We start from the raw sequence: 20,355 nt of genomic DNA, 5'->3' as shown, positions 1-20,355 counted from the left end.
AACAAAAAAAGTAACTGGCAGTTCTGTCAGGGTGTAGGCATCAGTATCTAAAAATGTTTCCCATGCTTAACCCTTGAGTAACATCATAATTTTTCCCAAATCTGCATCCTACTTGTACTATTATTTATTTGTCTTTTTTTGTGGACAAAATTTAAAAATATTTTTCAAGAAGCTTTATGTTGGGGCACCTGGGTGGCTCAGTTGGTTAAGCATCTGCTTTCGGCTCAGGTCATGATCCCCGGGTCCTGGGATCGAGCCCTGCGTTGGGCTCCCTGCTTAGCGGGGAGTCTGCAGCTCCCCCTGCTTGTGCTTTCTCTCCTGCTCTCTCTCCAGCTCCCTGTCAAATAAATAAAAATCTTAAAAAAAAAGAAGCTTTATGTTATTACATAATAAAAGGCTAATAATACCTTATATCCTAAATAGCAAAGCAACTTAAATATAATAAAAACAAAACAATGTTAATGAAACCTAGCTAGCTACTATTTGCAGAAGGTGCTGGGTTTGGGGCGCCTGGGTGGCTCAGTCAGTTAAGCGTCCAGCTCTTGGTTTCGGTTCAGGTCACGGTCTCAGGGTCTTGAGATCAAGCCCCTCATGGGATTCCGTGCTGAATGTGGAGTCTGCTTAAGATTCTCTCTCTCTTTCCCTCTGCCCCTACCCCTGCTTGCACTCTGTCTCTGTGTCTTGAAATAAATAAAAATTAAAAATAAAAAAAAGGTGCCAGGTTTGAGGCTTGCTATCCTTTAATTAAAAGGAGAGATTAGCAAAGTGTTAGAGAAGTGTTGAAGACAAATTGGCACCTTGCTTAGATTTTCTCCATGATGTAAATAGAAAGACTGAGAGAGACTTGAAAATGGGGTAACTTTTGGGGTGTTTGGGTGGCTCAGTCAGTTAAGTATCCTACTCTTGATCTCAGCTCAGGTCTTGATCTCAGGGTCATGAGTTGAGGCTGCACGTTGGGCTCCACACTGGGCATGGAGCCTACTTAAAAAAAGAAAAAAAAATGGAGTGACTTTCCTACTTCGTGGTTCATTGTTGTTTAGTGTCATTAAGGAGGAAGGGATGCACTCTGTTGGTGGGAGCAGTTCCCCCAGAGCTTCACAGAGGGAAGAGATTTGGGGACTGGGCCTTGAAGGATAAACCTGAGTTCATTTGAACATGAGGCTGTGGGCCTTTTAGGGCCTATATAATAGTATCTGCTCATGTTGGAGACTTTAGGATATGGTATGGCAGCAATAGCTGCTTTTGGGGAAGTGAGGAAATGGTGGGAGATGAGCTAGAAGATGTAAAAAGAGGGATTTAAGGAATTAATCTCTGGTAACTTTTTCTAAACTTTCATATATCATTTCTTTCATAGAATTTGAGGGAATATGTTATTTATTTAGTCTCAAAATCCAACTAAACCTGACCTTGTTAGACAGTTTGAAACTTTCAAAGAAAGGGGGACTTGTCCAGATACTGACTCGCATATTAACAGTTGTCTAAAGATTGGGGTGATTAAAAGTGGCCTTGGGCGCCTGGGTGGCTCAGTTGGTTAAGCCACTGCCTTCGGCTCAGGTCATGATCCTGGAGTCCCAGGATCGAGTCCCGCATCGGGCTCCCTGCTCGGCGGGGAGTCTGCTTCTCCCTCTGACCCTATCCCCTCTGATGTGCTCTCTCTCTCTCATTCTCTCTCTCTCAAATAAATAAATAAAATTAAAAAAAAAAAAAAAAAAAAATAAAATTAAAAAAAAAAAAAAAAAAAAAAAGTGGCCTTGACTGTGAATTATGCACTCACAGATGGCATAGTAGTAAAAGCTTGGTGAGCCACATGTACCTGGATTCTACTCTCAGCTTTGCCAGTTACTAACTTGACCTTGGGCAGATTATTTAATTTCCTCAGTTTCCTCACCTGTAAAATGTCGATAAGAATACCTGCCTTTCAGGAGTGTTATGCAGATTAGAGAATATCTATGTTAAAGCCCCTGATTGGTGCCTAGTTCATGACAAGCCTGAAATGTGTGGTAGTTTTTGTTGTTTTAAGATTTTATTGATTTATTTGTCAGAGAGAGAGAGCGCACAAGCAGGGGGAGCAGCAGGGAGAGGGAGAAGCAGGCTCCCCGCTGAGCAGGGAGCCCGATGTGGGGCTTGATCCCAGGACCCTGGGATCATGACCTGAGCCGAAGGCAAACACTTAACCAACTGAGCCACCCAGGCATCCCAGTTACTATTCTTTTTATTTCCTAAACACTGATATATTTTACTACCACCAGTCAAGTAAAATTCTCTTCAAGTTCAGCCATTACTATTTAGAATGCCTTTTAAGAAAGTTTGCTATTAAATGGATATTAATGTAAAAACACTTTTCTTAAACAATTCTAGCTAGGAAGTATGTTTGCCTTGCTTCACTTGACCAGGAATTAGTGCAAAATGTAATGTGCCTGTGGAAGTTTTGTTATGAAGTATCTGTATTTCATTTCTGATCACAGTAAACCGAGAGAAAATGTTTTCAGTGTGATAACTGTGTTGGGGCACCCGGCTGGCCCCGTTGGAAGAGCATGCAACTCTTGATCTTGGGGTTGTAAGTTCAAGCCACACATTAGGTGTAGAGATTACTTAAAAATAAAATCTTAAAAAAAAAATGAACACTAAAATGTGTTACCAGCTGTTAATGGATTCTGGAACATCATGTGGTAGCTGGTAATCCTTTTTCTAGATGGTGGTTGTTGAAGATTGTGATAAATTATGGTTTCAAATGTTTTCTTAAGTTAGTATGCTTTTTTTTTACTGAAAAAATATTTGCTAAATTGAATCCTTGGACTTAGAAGTGTATTACTTGTGTAATTTAAAAAAAAATTATGCTTTATATTTTTTTAGAACAGTTTAAGATTTACAGAAAAATTGAGAGGATAATACAAGCAGCTCCTATATACCCGGCACCAAGTTGCCCCTATTCCTAACATCTTACATTAACATGGTATATTTGGGTTTTTTTTGTTTTTATTCATTTATTTGACAGAGAGAGACACAGTGAGAGAGGGAACACAAGCGGGGGGGGGGGGGTGGGAGAGGGAGAAGCAGGCCTCCCGCTGAGCAGGGAGCCTGATGTGGGACTCGATCCCAGGACCCTGGGACCATGACCTGAGCCGAAGGCAGACGCTTAACGACTGAGCCACCCAGGCGCCCTAACATGGTATATTTGTTAAAATTAGTGAACCACTGTTGACACATCATTATTAACTAAAGTTCAATTTCCTTAGTTTTCACCTGATGTTCTTTCTCTGTTCCAGGATCCCATATTATATTTAATTGTCATTATCTCTGTAATTTTTTTTTTAAGATTTTATTTATTAGACAGAGAGAATGACTGCGAGAGCAGGAACACAAGCAGGGGGAGTGGGAGAGGGAGAAGCAGGCTTCCCGCTGAGCAGAGAGCCCGATGCAGGGCTCTATCCCAGGACCCTGGGATCATGACCTGAGCCAAAGGCAGACGCTTAATGACCGAGCCACCCAGGCTCCCCATCTCTGTAATTTTTAATTAGATCATCTTAAATTAGGAACATTAACATATTTGCAAAGCATGCTTTGTTCTCCAATTTCAAAGCCATACTTGCATGTGGCATTTATGTTACTAAAAATGCTCTTAGGCTGAAGATTGTGGCCTTTACTTTCACTTTTAATAAGCCTTTTACAAGTGTAGGTTCCACAATCTTAGCAAATAGTCTAACCTGTTAAGACTTTAATACTTCCCACTTACTTTCATGGAAAGGTTCATTTTGGTCAGTTCTCTTATGCGATGGACATGGAGCTATGTCCCCTTGAAATGATAGACATCACCTTTCAATTAACAAGAAGAATGATGTCTTACATTGTGTAGTCATTTTCACTTTCCAGTCATCTCATGAACTGTACAACTTAGCACACGAGAGGGACAGGGACACTCCAATTTTGGAGATGAGGAAACAGAAACTTAAGTGAAGTGACTTAAGTTTCCAGTAGGTCACACTGCTGGTAGGTGTCAAAGCCCGGTCTTAAATGACTCAGATCTTCTGACTCCAGTTTTGTTATCCTTTTGGCTATGTTGTTTGATACAGTCTCTAAAATGAGAAAGGAGCAGGTGGTCTTACATAATATGGGCTGTCACATAAAGTTATTCCTGAATTTATTAGATTAATAAAGAGATGATTAGTTTGTTTACTTGAAGTCTAGCTATTAAAGTATAGAACCATTAGATACCTATCATTAACTTGGGATCCCTTTAATTAGAAATTTTCAACAGGGAAAACATGAAACATGATTATCATTCCATAAAACATTTGAAATATTTTTTTTCCTAGTATAGAGTCCTTCTCTTGAGTCATAGGAGTTCATTCAGGCATAGTTGCTAACATTTGTAATATGTGTATCCTCCTTGGAGCATATTTCCTAGTTTGCACAATACAGGCTGTTCTTCCTCTCTATGCTCTGCATCAGAGTAGGTATGCTTACTTACCAGGAATTGGCAAACTTTTTCTGTAAAGGGCCAGATAGTAACTATTTTAGGCTTTGTGGGCCATATGGACTCTGGAGGACTCTGGCAACTATTCATCTCTGCCATTGTAGCATGAAAACAGCCGTAGATTATATGCAAACAAATGGACATGGCTCTGTTCCAATAAAACTTTATTTATAGAATCAGGCCCCTAGCTGAATTTGGTCACAGGCTGTAGTTTGCCAGGCCCTGCTCTATACCATTGTGGAAGGATACAGAAACCCATTGTGCTTTACTGCTTCAACTAAAATCTTCCCACTGTTCTCTCACTGATATGTTTTCATAACATGAATTGAAAAGCTTAAAATTTGATTTAATGTGCATGGTATATAATGAATTTTATTTTGTAGAAAATGTGGTAAGTGGAACTGAAGTTACAGATTTTCATAGTCCAATTTTTTACTACAAAAAGAAATGATCTCACTTGGAAAATGCTTGCAAATTTCAGGATAAAATTCTGTTTGTTGTTAGATATGTTAGATATGTTAATGCCTAATGTTAATTTACAATCTTTTATTTTACTTAGGTTCTTTTTTGCAGAGCAACTTTTAATAATGCAATTAGCAAATATATATGAGCGCTTCTTGAGTGTGCTCATGGTATTGGGGGCTAGGGACACTCTCTCTCTCAAAATAAATAAATAAATAAAATCTTAAAAAAGATCATAGAGGAAATAAAGAATTTAAGCTCAGCCAAGAGGTGAGAGTTGGAGACACCTGTATTTTAAATGATATTTGAGTGTAAACTCAGATGAAGTCGATGTCACTAGAAGCCAGATGAAGTTCTGTAAAAACCAATAGATAAAAGGAACTTTAAGGAGTCAATTATTAACAGAACTGGAAATCTGAAACTGGAAATCTAAAAAATGCTCTCAGCCTTTGAGGGGACCTGTCAATTTTGCTGGAAAGACAGGATACAGACATCAAAGATGAAAAGATGTTGAGTTGCATATTTGGATCTGGCATTCAGGGGAAAGGTAAAGTCTAGAGATACTAATTTGGGAGCTGCCAGCATTTTGATGGTTCTTAAGCCATGAGATGGAATGAGATTGCCTAGTACTGAGTGTAGATGGAAGAGGAAAGTTCTAAAGACTGAGCTTTAGGGTAGGGTACTCCAGTGTTTTGAAATTGGGGAGATGAGGGGGAATTACAAAGGAGACTGAGACTGAGTGGAGAAGACAGGAGGAACACCATGAGAGTGTCGTGTCCCAAAGTCAAAAGAAAGTGTTTCAAGGAGAGTGGTCAATCGTCTGCTTCTGTTAGGTATGATAATGTATCATTGGATTAATAATATGCTTATTTATTTACATATATATATATTTTAAAAGATTTATTTGAGAGAAAGAGAGCAGGGGGGAGGGACAGATGGAGAGGGAGAAAGAAACTCAAGCAGAGCAGATTCTACCCTGAGCATGGAGCCTGATGTGGGGCTCGATCGCACGACCTCAAGATCCCAACCTGAGCCAAAACCAAGAGTCAGACACTTAACTGACTGTGCCACCCAGGCGCCCCACAATGTGCTTACTTATTATTGGTGACTTGAAGACTAGCAGTTTTGATGGAATGGTAGGACAAAACTTACTGGTGTGGGCTCTGGAGGGGATCAGAGGAGAGAAACAGGAGACAGTGATTATAGACATCTCTTTCAAAGAATTTTCTTCTAAAGGGAGGGAGAAAAATGGGGGTGGAAGCTGAAGGGGAGACATGAAGTAGAGAGTTTTTTTTTTTTTTTAAGATGAAAAATAATAGCGTGTTTATATATTGGTAAGAATGATCCAGTAGAGAAGGAAATGTGGTTGGGATTTCCACAGTAACGTTAAGTAGATGTGCAGGGAGGAAATTAGCATACAAGTTGAGGCTTGGCTTTAACCTAGAGAAAGGCAGTTCATTCAAAGTAAAAGTGGAGCACGCGCACGCGCGCGTGTTTGTGTGTACATACATACATATACTTGTAGTTACTTGTAGTTTACTTGCTCCTGGCTTCATAGTTGACTAAGCTTTGTGAGGACAGAGGCTGTCTGTTTTGTTTTGTCCTGTACTCTTAGTGTCTGGGTACGGTGAAGACATTCAGAAAATATTTGTTGATTTGAATTAAATTGGAGAAGATAGCTTTTAACAGCCTTTCCAATTCTAAGATTCTATTTTGATATTAAGATCATAGAGGAGGGACGCCTGGGTGGCTCAGTTGGTTAAGCGTCCAGCTTTTGATTTTGGCTCAGGTCATGATCTCAGTGTTGTGAGATTGAGCCCTGTGTTGTGCAGAGTCTGCTTTTCCCTCTCCTTCTACCCCTCCCCCTGCTCATGCTTTCTCTCTCTCTCAAGATAAATAAATAAGTAAAATCTTAAAAAAGATCATAGAGGAATAAAGAATTTAAGCTCAGCCAAGAGGTGAGAGTTGGAGACACCTGTATTTTAAATGATATTTGAGCGTAAACTCAGATGAAGTCAATGTCACTAGAAGCCAGATGAAGTTCTGTAAAAACAAATGGATAAAAGGAACTTTGAGGAGTCAATTATTAACAGAACTGGAAATTAAGGTAGATGTGACTGACAAAATGTTTAGATTAGTTGGTTGAGAGGAAGAAGGGCTGCTTTGGAACCAGAACTGAGTCAGTGTGAATTTTGATGTAGCTGCTTGCTAGGTATGTCAACACTTTTCTCAACTGTGAAATGAAGTTAATGAGAGCACAGTCATCATAGGGTTATAAGGATTCAGTGAGGAAAAAAATAGCAGTGCCTTGCATGATAAAGTTCTAAATAAATGGTGGCTTGGTATGAGTATTGTTATTGTTAGTTAGGTATTGATATTGTCATTGTTACTTTTCAGGAAACTAACATATTTGCAAATGTTTGTACTTTCCTGTTGTCTTCAGTATGGTAAAATCTCCCCACTCTAGTTATTTATGCCTACATTTTATTTAAGCAATATCCCAATAGCTTTAACTATTGTGTTATAGTGGTGCCTTAGAAGAGCAGAACAACTTCATAGACAAACCCTTTTCTGCAACTGTTGTTTTTAGTGACCTGTTAGGTATTATTTGTGTGTGGGGGGGTATTTTTTCAAAATGTGTGAGCCAGTAGACTTGGGGCTACCTGAATTGAGTTCAGTTAACATGTTTGAGCTGCCTGTCATCAGCTATGTTAGGACACAAAGTTGAGTTCCTTCCCTCAGTGTTTACAGTCTTAAGGGGAGAGAGAGAGAGATAATATCATTATACTCTGGCATGTGCTACATGTTGTATAAAATAAGTATTCAGAACATTAATTTAGGGAAACTGTGGACAAAAATATAGGTCAGAGTTAATTTATATTTTTAATCTCTTGCATTTTACCCAGTGGTTTACTGACACTTTTTAGGCTGGGGGGGGGGCAGAGGGAGAGGGAGAGCAAGAATTTTAAGCAGGCTCCACACCCAACATGGAGCCAGACACAGGGCTGGATCTCACAATCCTGAGATCATGACCTGAGCTGAAATCAAGAGTCGGATGCTTGGGGCGCCTGGGTGGCTCAGTCAGTTGGGCATCTGCCTTCGGCTCAGGTCATGATCTCAGGGTCCTGGGATCGAGCCCCGCATCAGGCTCCCTGCTCAGTGGGGAGCCTGCTTCTCTCTCTCCCTCTGCTGCTCCCCCTGCTTGTGCTCTCTCACTCTCTCTCTCTCTCTCAAATAAATAAATACAATCTTAAAAAAAAAAAAGACGCTTAACTGAGCCATCCAGGCACCCCTAAATAATAATGTTTTTAAACGTATTATTTTGTAGGGTAAGTTGTTACCTATTTTTTGGCAGCACCCAGACCAACTTATTATAGAAAGAAAAGCATTAAAGCAAATAATACTTGAACTTGATGAAAGAAAAAAATGCTTAACAAGTTTGTCTAGATTTATTTAAAGTATCTTTGAAGACATTTGGAACCATTAAAGGATTTAGAAAGTGAATTCTTGTTTAGACTAGGTGGAGCATTACTTTCATGTGTTAAATTTTTTAAGTGAAGCTGTATTTTAAGGTTTTAATTTCTAAATTATATAAATTGGTTCATATTTTGCTGTGTCATTGGAAACATTTTATGTGTCCTATCTTGAACAATATTTTGGTTATAATTAGACTGTGAGCTCCTTGAGATTAGGGGACTTGGCTAAGCTCCAGCCAAGCTCAGTAATATATTTGTTGAATTAAGTTGTATTAAAGCAGCAAGAAGGGCACAATTTGAGAATTTCTAAAATATTTTTCCCTATTTTTTCATTATGAAAAATTTGTAACATAACTGAAATTGTTGAAGGATAGTATAATGGTTATCATCTACCCTCCACCCAGATTCAACAGTTGTTTATATTTGCTGCATTTTAAAAATCTCATTTTTTTGCTGAACCATGTATAAGTTGCAGAAATCCTAACACTGCTTTTACATACTTGAGCATGCGTCTCTTAAAAATAAGATACTCTCCTAAGTAACCACAGGATTTTTGAGTCATTCTTGTAGAGATCAGGGTAATAATAATAGTGTCCTGGCTCTGTCATCTCTCACTTGTGTGGTCCTGGGCAAATTACTTCACATCCCTGAGCCTGTTTCCTTAGCTGCAGAGCACTTATCTCAGAGGAATGTTATGAAGATGAAGTGGGTAAAGGCACCATTTTCGGTTGATAACGTGTTTTCCCATACAATACTCAACTGTGGTGAATTAATACCACACCCACCCTCGTTCCCAGAGTTGGAAACTTTTACCTTTTCCCCCATTTGTTGTTAACAAATCTTGTATTTCTGTCTCGTAACATTTCTCAGACCTGCCCTGTTCTTCCCATTGCCACCATATTTCCTGCCTGTCAACAGTTTCAGTCTCTCTCCTTCTGGTCCCACCCTCCCCTCCTCATCCCTTCCTTACTGCCAGAGTTTACGCTCCCAAATATAAATTTCACCTTGTTAATTTCCTGTTTAAAACTTCCCGTCACCTACAGTGCAAGGTCCAAGTTTCTTAACTCTAGCTTCTTTGTACCTTCTGTCTCTGCAGCCTTATCTCTTATTATGCACGTTCCCTCCCTCCCCCCCACCTCACTGAACACACAGACACAGTCCCCCAAACTGTAGCAAGCCATGGATAGCTCTCTAAATGTACTTTTTGTTACACACATCTGTGCCTTTGCTTGGTTGACTCCCCGTATCTGGAATTCTACCCCACCTACCATCCTCTTCATGTCTGGCAGATACTCATCTTCTCCCCCCTCCCCAACTTGCCTTTTAAGACTAGGTGCAGGTTCCTTCTCTTTTTTCTCCCCCTCTCTGTCTACATTGTACAGTCTTCTAGCATGATACCTGTAACATTTTTGGACAGCCATTTGCTTGCATGTCTGCCTCATTCTGCTAGGTTAGAAAGTCCTTGAGGATACACAGGTTTTATCCCTTTTTGTATTCCTAATACCTAATATGTTGCTTGTACCAGGGATAAAATAAATGTAGATATTGAGTCCCTTTTGTGGGTGAAAAAAATCCACGGTTCAGAGAATAATCTTTATGTGCCCAGACTAACAGAACTAATTAATGAAACATTCAGATCTTTAAGAGCCCATTTCAGTATTGTTTCCATTAACTGTAATAGTTCTTAGTCTGTGTACTTAGAGCCCCCTAGAGGATGTTAAGAGTTCCCACATGGAAGTCTATAAAGTCATATATGAATTTTCTGTAAATTGAGTTAATACAATTATATAAGTATATGTATGTTACCAGTTTTTCTTAATGTACCCACATGGTTTTGTTATTAACTTAACAATATCTTAGTTGACATACTTATATATATTTTTTTTTAAAGATTTCATTTACTTAGAGGGGGAGGAGCAGAGGGAGAGGGACAAGCAGACCCCCACGCTGAACACAGCCTGTCACAGGGCTTGATCCCACAACCCCCAGATCATGACCTGAGCTGAAATCAAGAGTCGCATGCTCAACTGACTGAGCCACCCAGGAGCCCATACTTTTATCTTTTGAGGGGAGAGCAGTATGAGGGCCTTCAGGATACAGGTGATTTGGAATAACAGCTTTGCATAGTTTGCTAGGGAATTGATAAGGTATAAGAAAGTTTTTTTTTTTTTTAAGATTTATTTATTTTAGAGAGAGAGAGAGAGGTAGCACGAGTGGGGGTGCAGAGGGAGAGGGAGAGAGAGTCGCAAGCAGACTCCAAGGTGAGTACTGAGCCTGACTCGGGGCTCCATCTCATGACCCTGAGATCATGACCTGAGCCAGAACCAAGAGTTGGACGCTCAACTGACTGCACCACCCAGGTGCCCCAAGAAAGTAGTTTTTGAAAGCAGTAAGATTCAGGTTAGATGGTGAGATCTGAAATTTTCTTAGTCTTTTTTTTTTTTTTTAAAGATTTTATTTATTTATTTGACAGAGAAAGAGACAGTGAGAGAGGGAACACAAGCGGGGGAGAGGGAGAAGCAGGCCTCCCACTGAGCAGGGAGCCCGATGCAGGGCTTGATCCCAGGACTCTGGGATCAGTGGTTCATTAAAATAAGAAAGTTTAGGGGCGCCTGGGTGGCTCAGTCGTTAAGCGTCTGCCTTCAGCTCAGGTCATGATCTCAGGGTCCTGGGATCGAGCCTCACATCGGACTCCTTGCTCAGTGGGAGGCCTGTTTCTCCCTCTCCCACTCCCCCTGCTTGTGTTCCCTCTCTTGCTGTGTCTCTGTCAAATAAATAAAATCTTTAAAAATAAATAAATAAAAGAGAGTTTAAAAATTTCTAAAAACGGGTGCCTGGATCGCTCAGTCTGTTAAGCATCTGCCTTCAGCTCAGGTCATGTTGGATCTCAAAAAAAAAAAAAGTGTGGTCTGGCAGGCATTCTAGGTTCAAGGGTATAGCTTAAGTAATAATGCTTTAAAATATGTGTGCTATTTCTTTCAGTTTGTTTAGCTACTAGATAAACAAGTTCGTGTGATTTCATTGATTCTTTTGGCAAATATTTGTTCAGTTCTTGCTACGAACCAGGTGCTCTGCTCAGCCCTGAAATTACAGCTGTGAGTGAATAAAACAGACAAGCCTTACCCCTCCTTGGTGGCCCTTACCTTTTAGTGGGGGAACCATACTCTCAGCATAATGAACATGCAAATAGGTATCTGTAATATAATGCTAGACAGAGGCAAGTCCTTTTAAAAAAGGCCAGAAAAGGGAATAGGAAGTGATAGTTTCTATTTTAGGATTTATCTGAGACAGCCTTTCTAGATAGACATTTGAACAGAGAGAACTGAGTGAAGTAAAGGTACTCGCCGTGCAAAGAGAGCTGGAGGAACAGCCTTCCAGACAGAGGGATCATCAAATGCAAGAGGCTTTGAGGAAGGGGCATGCTTGGCCTGTTCAAGCAAGGAGGCCAGTGTGTCTGGAGCTATGTGAGCAAGGGTAGAATGGTAGGAGATGAGGTTGGAGAAGTAGTCAGGGGTAGAACCTTTAGATTTCATTCTAAATGTAATGTAAGCCTTTGGATGGTTTCTAGTAAGGGAATAAGGTGATCTGACTTAAGTTTAAAGAATACTCTATGCTATGTAGAGAACAGACTCGAGTAGTACAAGAAAGGAAACAGGGCGATCAGTTAGGAAGTGGTGGTTATAGACCTTTGAGTGAGAGATGATGATGGTCGTGGTGAGAAGTAGATTGGAGATGAATTTTGAAGATCGAGTCAACAGGTTAAGTTGATTGATTGCAGTGTAGAAGGGAGCAGTCAAGGAAACTCTAATGCTAATAAATAGATACTAGACTTGAAAGAAATACACACATTTTTACTGTGGCGGTCTCTGAGCAGTGGCCTTACTAGGAGCTTTTTTTTTCTTTTCTCGTAATCCGTATTTACCAGTTTTTCTATGCTGAACCTGTAATGCTTCTGCAAAAAATAGATTATTTTAAAATTAGAGTTAATCATAATACTGAATGTAGCCTAATTCTTAACGTTTTCTCTTATCCGTTTTGATTTTGGAAAACAGTCTAAGTGACACAAAATTTCTAAACCTTTTTACTCTTAGTGATCAGCCTTTGTACCTTCTCCACATCTGAAGATGGTGAAGCTGGATATTCATACTTTGGCCCATCACCTTAAGCAGGAACGCTTATATGTGAATTCTGAGAAACAGCTCATTCAGAGGCTCAATGCAGATGTACTTAAGACAGCTGAAAAGTTGTATCGTACAGCATGGATTGCTAAGCAACAGAGAATTAATTTGGATCGGCTTATCATAACCAGGTAAAAAAAAAAAAAAGTTTTGAGGCGTTAAATTTTATGAACCACTGTAATTCTGCAAACTATAAATAAATAAATCTATTTCCAACAAAGTGTATGCTTTCAGATAGTTTGAATCAACGTTAAGGTGAGTCGTTGCTTATTTTGTCTGTTAATTAACTTAAGCCTTTTATAGAGAATTATAACTTATGCATTGATATTTTATACCACACCAATTAATTTTGTATCTTTGTATAATATTTTATTGTTGCTGAGAATAAATTATCTTGTGTTCTTTTTTTAAGTAGTCTCCACACCCAACGTGGGGCTTGAACTCACTCCCCTGAGATCAAGAGTCACACACTCTACCCACTGAGCCAGCCAGGCACCCCTGTACTTTTCTGTTGTTATTATTATTATTATTATTATTATTATTATACTAAGATTAAGACAATTTATTTTGAGTAATCTCTATACCCAACACCAGGCTCAAACTCACAACCCCGAGATCAAGAGTCACATGCTCCACCAATTAAGCCAGTCGCTCCCCTTTTCTCCTGGTATTATTTAATATACAGTTGGCCCTTGAATACTGGTTTGACACATGTGGGTCCACTTATATGTGGATTTTTTTTTTTTAAGATTTTATTTATTTGACAGACACAGCGAGAGAGGGAACACAAACGGGGGGAGTGGGAGAGGGAGAAGCAGGCTTCCCGCGGAGCAGGGAGCCCGATGCGGGGCTCCATCCCAGGACCCTGGGATCATGACCTTGAGCCGAAGGCAGCCACTTAATGACTGAGCCACCCAGGTGCCCCTATCTGTAAGGCTTCTGGTCAACAGTAGGCTATTAGTAGTTAAGTGTTTAGGGAGTCAAAAATTATGCATGGATTTTCCACTGCACAGGGGGTCGGTGCCTCTAATTTCCACATTGTTCACGGGTCAACTATATGTATTTCCATGTTTTGATTCTGTATATCTACTTGCCAGTTTTATTTCTGTTTTTTAAAGATTTTACTTATTTGACAGAGAGACAGCGAGAGAGGGAACACAAGTAGGGGGAGTGGGAGAGGGAGAAGCAGGCTTCCCGCTGAGCAGGGAGCCCGATGCGGGGCTCGATCCCAGGACCCTGGGATCATGTCTTGAGCCGAAGGCAGCCGCTTAACGACTGAGCCACCGAGGTGCCCCTGCTTCTCAGTTTTAGAAACCTCTTTTTCACTGTGTTAATACCTTATTCTGTTGTTTCAAGAAGTAGTTTTTAGCTCTAAGAGTAGTACTGAGGTATAATTTTGAGAAAAGGAGGCAGATACAGAAAAGTACATACTGTATGATTCCATTTATGTGAAGCTGAAAAAAGCAGGACTGATCTTTGATCATAGAAATCAGAAGAATGGTTATTTTTTGCTATTTTTCATTGAACCTGATTTACTAGGATGAATTTGTCCTCCTTTGTACTTTTTGGTTTTGCCTTTCTTTACATGTTCAGATGCTCAAAGATTTGAGCAGTTTGGGGTGATCGCATTGCTAGGACTATAATCAATCTACATTTCCAGGTTTCAGTGGAATATATATATTGTATTATTTTTATTGATTTTATTGTTTTGCTTGTTTGCTCATTTTTTAGTGCTGAAGCTTCCCCTGCTGAATGTTGCCAACATGCCAAGATTTTGGAAGATACACAGTTTGTTGATGGATATAAGCAACTGGGATTTCAGGAGACTGCTTATGGAGAATTCTTGAGTCGGTTAAGGGAGAATCCTCGTCTTATTGCCTCCTCTTTGGTTGCTGGGGAGAAACTTAATCAGGAGAACACACAAAGTGTTATTTACACAGTTTTTACCTCCCTCTATGGCAACTGCATTATGCAAGAAGATGAAAGCTACCTCCTTCAGGTTTTGAGATACTTGATTGAATTTGAACTTAAAGAAAGTGACAACCCCAGGCGACTTTTGAGGAGGGGAACTTGTGCCTTCAGCATCTTATTTAAACTTTTTTCTGAAGGACTGTTTTCCGCCAAACTTTTCCTCACAGCTACTTTACATGAGCCAATCATGCAGCTGCTTGTTGAAGATGAAGATCACCTGGAAACAGATCCAAACAAGCTAATTGATAGGTTCTCCCCATTACAACAGGAAAAACTCTTTGGAGAGAAAGGCTCAGATAGATTCAAGCAAAAGGTTCAAGAGATGGTGGATTCCAATGAGGCCAAACTGGTGGCTCTGGTGAACAAGTTTATTGGTTATCTCAAACAGAACACATACTGCTTTCCACATAGTTTGAGGTGGATTGTGTCACAGATGTACAAAACCCTCTCCTGTGTAGATAGACTGGAAGTTGGGGAGGTCAGGGCAATGTGTACAGATCTCCTGTTGGCCTGCTTCATTTGTCCTGCGGTTGTCAATCCAGAACAGTATGGAATAATTTCTGATGCTCCTATTAATGAGGTGGCAAGATTTAATCTGATGCAGGTATGCTTTTGCTATTATCATTAATACAGCATTCAGTTGAAAATCAGTTGAGTGAGTAGTGGGGTGGAACAGAAAATATGACAATATGTATATATTCTTACCATTCCCTTTCCTCAAACTGGCTTAAATATTTGCTTCTTAAGGAAAAACGGTTATGGGACACCTGGGTGGTTCAGTCAAGTTGAGTGTCCCACTCTTGGTTTCAGCTCGTGTCATGATCTCAGGGTTGTGGGATTGAGCCCTGCTTTGAGCTCCAAGGTCCGGCTCCACCTTCAGCGGAGAGTCTGCTTGAGAGTCTCTCCCTTTGCTGCCCCCCGCCCCGTGCTTGTGCACGCATGTGCGTGCACACGCACACACACTCTCTCTGAAAGAAATAAAAAAATAAAAGCAGTTATATTGGGATTTAAAAATATTGTAGTCATAAAATATTTTGTTAGTTTTTGGGGCATCTGGGTGTCTCAGTCTGTTAAGCATCTGCCTTCAGCTCAAGTCATGATCCCAGGGTCCTGGGATCAAGCCCTGAGTCGAGCTCTCTGCTGCGGGGAACCTGCTTCTCCCTGTCCCTCTGCTTGCCAACTCCACCTGCTTGTGCTTGCTGTCTCTCTCTCTCTCTCTCTGTCAAATAAATAAATAAAATCTTAAAAATATATATATTTTGCTAGTTCCCCAAAGATTTATTTATTTTAGAGAGAGAGGGAGAACACATGAGTGAGGGGAGGGACAGAGGGAGAGGGAAAGAAGTCCTCGAGCAGACTCCCCACTGGGCTTGGATCCCAACGTGGGGCTCGATCCCAGGACTCTGATCATGACCTGAGCTGAAACCAAGAGTCAGATGCCTAACCGACTGAGCCACCTAAGTGCCCCTTTTGTTAGTTTTTATTTATTTACTTTTATTTATTATTTTTAATTTTTAAATTTTTATTTATTTGAGAGAGAGTGTGAGAGGACAAGTTGGGGTGGAACAGAGGGAGATGGAGAAGCGACTCCCTGCTGAACAGGGAGCCTGATGTGGGGCTTGATCTGGGACTCCAGGATCATGACTTGAGCTGAAGGCAGATGCTTAACCAACTGAACCACCCAGGCACCCCTAGTTGATTAGATTTTCTAGAACAGGGCCACCATCCCTTTCCTGTGATTTCAAAACCCAGCGTGATTGAAAATATTTATACATCATCTTTTATACATTATTTGGTAGCAAAACCTGACTTGAACTAACATGAGACTATTTATCACTGCTAGTTATTCCTTTTAGGGCATGAATGCTCATGTTTTGCTGCAGAAATGCTAATACATTTGATTACAGGATGCTACCCTTAATACTGCCTATTTTACATGTATGCACTAATCAACCTTTCTAAAATCTTCAGATTTTGAAATCTGAAACTCTTCTGGACCTCAGTTTCAGAAAGAGGAGTTTTGGATTTATGTTAGCACTTTTCCCCTTTATCATGAGAACTACTGGAATCATGTTACTTATTTTTTTTTAGAGAAGAGGAGAGGGGAGGGGCAGAAGGAGAGAGGGGGGGAGAGAGAGAATCCTAAGCAGGCTCCACGCCCAGTGCAGAGCCCGATGTAGGGCTGGATCTCACCACCCTGAGATCATGACCTGAGCTGAAATCAAGAGTCGGATACTGTACTGACTGAGCCACACCCAGCCACTCCCATGTTATTATTTCATAAGGGAATCTTTTAATCATATCCTATCCTCCAGAAATACTGTAAAGAAGAAACTGAGTTTATTTAGAATATAATATATCTTTGGATGGTATTTTTTTTTTAAAGATTTTATTTATTAGAGAGAGAGAGAGAGCAGGAACACAAGCAGGGGGAGTGGGAGAAGGAGAAGCAGGCCTCCCGCGGAGCAGGGAGCCTGATATGGGGCTGCATCCCAGGACCCTGAGATCGTGACCCGAGCCGAAGGCAGACGCCCAGTGACTGAACCACCTGGGCACCCCTGGATGATGTTTTTTTAATAATAAGTTTTTTCTTCCCATGGTCATTTCTCTTATGTTGGTATGTTTAGCAATTAACTATATAAAAATCCCCAAAATAAAATTTAAAGTTTTTTATCATCTATGAAACAGTAAATTTATTCTTAAGATAGTGTAGTTGTAGGTTTTTATTTTTGTCATTCCAGTAGAGATTGAATCACTTATTTTCTCAAAATGAGTAAAAAAGGGAATTGTACCAGATATTAAGATGATACTGTATGATGCGAGCTTTCCCCAAAGTGTCTTTAAAGAGTAGATTAGGGTCACCTGGGTGGCTCAATCGATAAGCGTCTGACTCTTGATTTTGGCTCAGGTCATGATCTCAGGTTTGTGAGATCGAGCCCCATGTTGGGCTCTGTGCTCACTGGGGAGTCAGCTTGAGACTCTCTCTCTCCCTCTGTCCCTCCTGCCTCTTCTGAAATAAATAAATAAATCTAAAAAAAAGTAAAGAGAGTAGATTAACAGTTCTTTTACCAGTAAGGAACTTGCTCTGTGAATTAACATTTACTTTCCAAGCAGCTCTGTTCTGTAGGATTTTTTAAATCTAGAAAAAAAATTCTACTTTGAGAATTTTGTGAACTATAAAGGGAAAAGTACTTAATATTAACTTTAGGTAATTTGAATCAACTTTTGCAGTGAATTTTAAAATTCCTAAATGTATGAAAGGTATAATACCAGAAACAAAGGTATTACATTTTTATTCCATATTGTCAATGTAATGTTAAAATTTTCTATTTATTGTCTATAACTCTAAATATAGTAAAAGCTGACGTAGAGAAGATACACATTTAATTTGGGACCGTACTTTGCATGCCTGGTCAGATGGTGTAAATATTATTATGAAACAGCTTTTTAGACTAGAATGGAAGCAGTTTCATAGAGAAGAATTTGTAAGTATCTATAGCCCATGTATCCCAACTACTGCTTTGGGTTACAGGTTGGCCGCCTTTTACAGCAATTGGCAATGACCGGCTCTGAAGAGGGAGATCCCCGGACAAAGAGCAGCCTTGGAAAATTTGACAAAGTAAGAATGAATACTATCTTGTGTGAAATACCATTTATAGAAAATTTTGCCAAAGTATTAGTGAACTTAACTATTGTCTTTCTTAAATCTTGTCCTTTAATTTATTAAGAATAAATTACTCTTTCCAATTACCCTTGGTATAGCTATAGAGAATACAATGTTGGATCAGCAGCATTTAAAGGAAGATGTAACTAAAGATAACTAATTCTCACTTAATTGAAGTGTTGAGGAGTTGCCACTGTAATGAGAGCCAAGAGCTTTTAAGATTATTTTATTTTAAAAATTTGATAAGGCGCCTGGCTGGCTCAGTAAAGCATGCAACTCTTGATCTCGGGGTTGGAGTTCTAGCCCCATGTTGGATGTAGAGATTACTTTAAAACTTTATTTATTTATTTATTTAGAGAGGGCGTGCATATGCAGGCAGGGGGAGGAGCAGAGGGAGAGGGAGGGGGAAAGAATTTCAAGTAGACTTCATGCTAAGTGTAGAGCCCCGTATGGGGCTGAATCCCATGACCCCGAGATCCTGATCAGAGCAGAAACAAGGAGTCCAATGAGCTGTCCAGGCTCCCCGGGCACAGAGATTACTTTAAAAAAAAAAGTCTTAAATAGGGTGGCTCAGTCAGTTGAGTGTCTGATTTTGGGGTTCTGTTTGGATCATGATCTCACGGTCCTGAGATTGGCCCAGGTTAGGCTCTGTGCTCAGCCGGGATCTGCTTTAGAGTCTCTCCCTGTCCCTTCCCTTCTGTCCCTCCCCACTGAGTGCATGGGTGTGCACACACGCGTACACTCTCTCTCTCTAAAATGGATGAATAAATCTTTAAATAGTGTAATTAAAAAAATCACAGAAGCAAATCAGTGACAATTGTATAATTTTAAGTGTATTTCATAAATATGTTTTATAGCATTGTTCAGTTAAATTAGATTTTAATCATATTTGAGTAGGCTATACATTCAGCCTTATTTATTTATTTATTTATCTTAAGATTTTATTTATTTTTCAACAGAGAGAAAGACGGCGAGAGAGGGAACACAAGCAGGGGGAGTGGGAGAGGGAGAAGCAGGTTTCCCGCTGAGCAGGGAGCCCGATGTGGGACTCGATCCCAGGACCCTGGGATCATGACCTGAGCCGAAGGTGGACACTTAACAACTGAGCCACCCAGGCGCGCCCCCCCCCCATTCAGCCTTATTTAAAATTCAGAGGTTATATAGTGAAATTCCACTTTCACCTCTGATCTTTAACCTTTATTTCCTCCTCAAAAGGTTCTCAATGTTCTCAGTCTTTCTTGTTTTCTTCAAGAGCTCTGTATGTATACAAGCAAATTCTTACATATGTTTTCCCAGTCACTCCGTCCATCCCTTTTCACAAATGGTAGGGGAATGTGCACTGTTCTGTGTCATGTTTGTTTCACATACCAGAATTTCATGGAGACAATTCTATGTCAATTCAAAAAGAGTTTAATTTTTTCATTGTTGGATTTAATATAATTTTCAAGAAGAAAAACTTTTGCATGCTTGTCTACCTTAACCAGAAATGTTGTCCCCTTATTTTAAAGAGGAAATATTTCACTGTGATCTTTTCCTGTTTAACAGAGCTGTGTTGCTGCTTTTCTTGATGTTGTGATTGGGGGCCGTGCAGTGGAGACCCCTCCAATGTCCTCCGTTAATCTTCTGGAAGGATTGAGCAGAACTGTGGTTTATATAACCTATAGTCAGCTTATTACTCTGGTAATGGCCTTATTCTTTAATAGGATTTTCTCAAAAGTAATTTATCTAAGCATGGGCAGAGTCATAGATGAGTACATTGTGTGAGAAATAGATATTGTGTTTGAAAAATTGATCTCACTAGCTAATGTCCTTTTACCTTTGCCAGGTGAATTTTATGAAGAGTGTGATGTCTGGAGATCAACTGAGAGAAGATAGGATGGCTCTTGACAATTTATTGGCAAACCTGCCCCAGGCAAAGCCAGGAAAAAGCAGCAGTTTGGAAATGACTCCCTATAATACTCCTCAGCTGTCTCCAGCAACCACTCCAGCAAATAAAAAGAATCGATTGCCTATAGGTAAAGAGCATTTCTCATATTCGGGGTTTCCCTTAAATTTAGTATTTTTTTATTGGCCTTCATTACTGCTCAGTGTTTTGGAATACGGTTTTAAATAATTTGAGAAAGCCTTTCC

At 39.9% G+C, this 20,355-nt stretch overlaps 1 protein-coding gene across 7 annotated transcripts in view; it reads left to right on the top strand.

Moving 5' to 3' along the window:
* GAPVD1 (GTPase activating protein and VPS9 domains 1) overlaps positions 1-20,355 on the top strand; it is a 75,163-nt gene that overhangs the window by 14,733 nt on the left and 40,075 nt on the right. For all 7 annotated transcript variants that reach the window (XR_003523583.2, XM_027614545.2, XM_027614544.2 and 4 more), the window contains exons 3-7: positions 12,504-12,721; positions 14,322-15,165; positions 18,094-18,180; positions 19,771-19,905; positions 20,051-20,240. Coding sequence is in view for 6 of the 7 variants with exons in the window: in XM_027614545.2 (XP_027470346.1) it covers positions 12,537-12,721; positions 14,322-15,165; positions 18,094-18,180; positions 19,771-19,905; positions 20,051-20,240 (1,441 nt within the window). In the remaining variant the exon portion in view is untranslated. The remainder of the gene's footprint in view (positions 1-12,503; positions 12,722-14,321; positions 15,166-18,093; positions 18,181-19,770; positions 19,906-20,050; positions 20,241-20,355) is intronic.

This window comes from Zalophus californianus, chromosome 13, assembly GCF_009762305.2.
Source record: "Zalophus californianus isolate mZalCal1 chromosome 13, mZalCal1.pri.v2, whole genome shotgun sequence".
NCBI classification, from domain to species: domain Eukaryota; kingdom Metazoa; phylum Chordata; class Mammalia; order Carnivora; family Otariidae; genus Zalophus; species Zalophus californianus.
The sequence above is the reverse complement of the archived record's forward strand: the minus strand, read 5'-3'. Positions and strand labels throughout refer to the sequence as shown.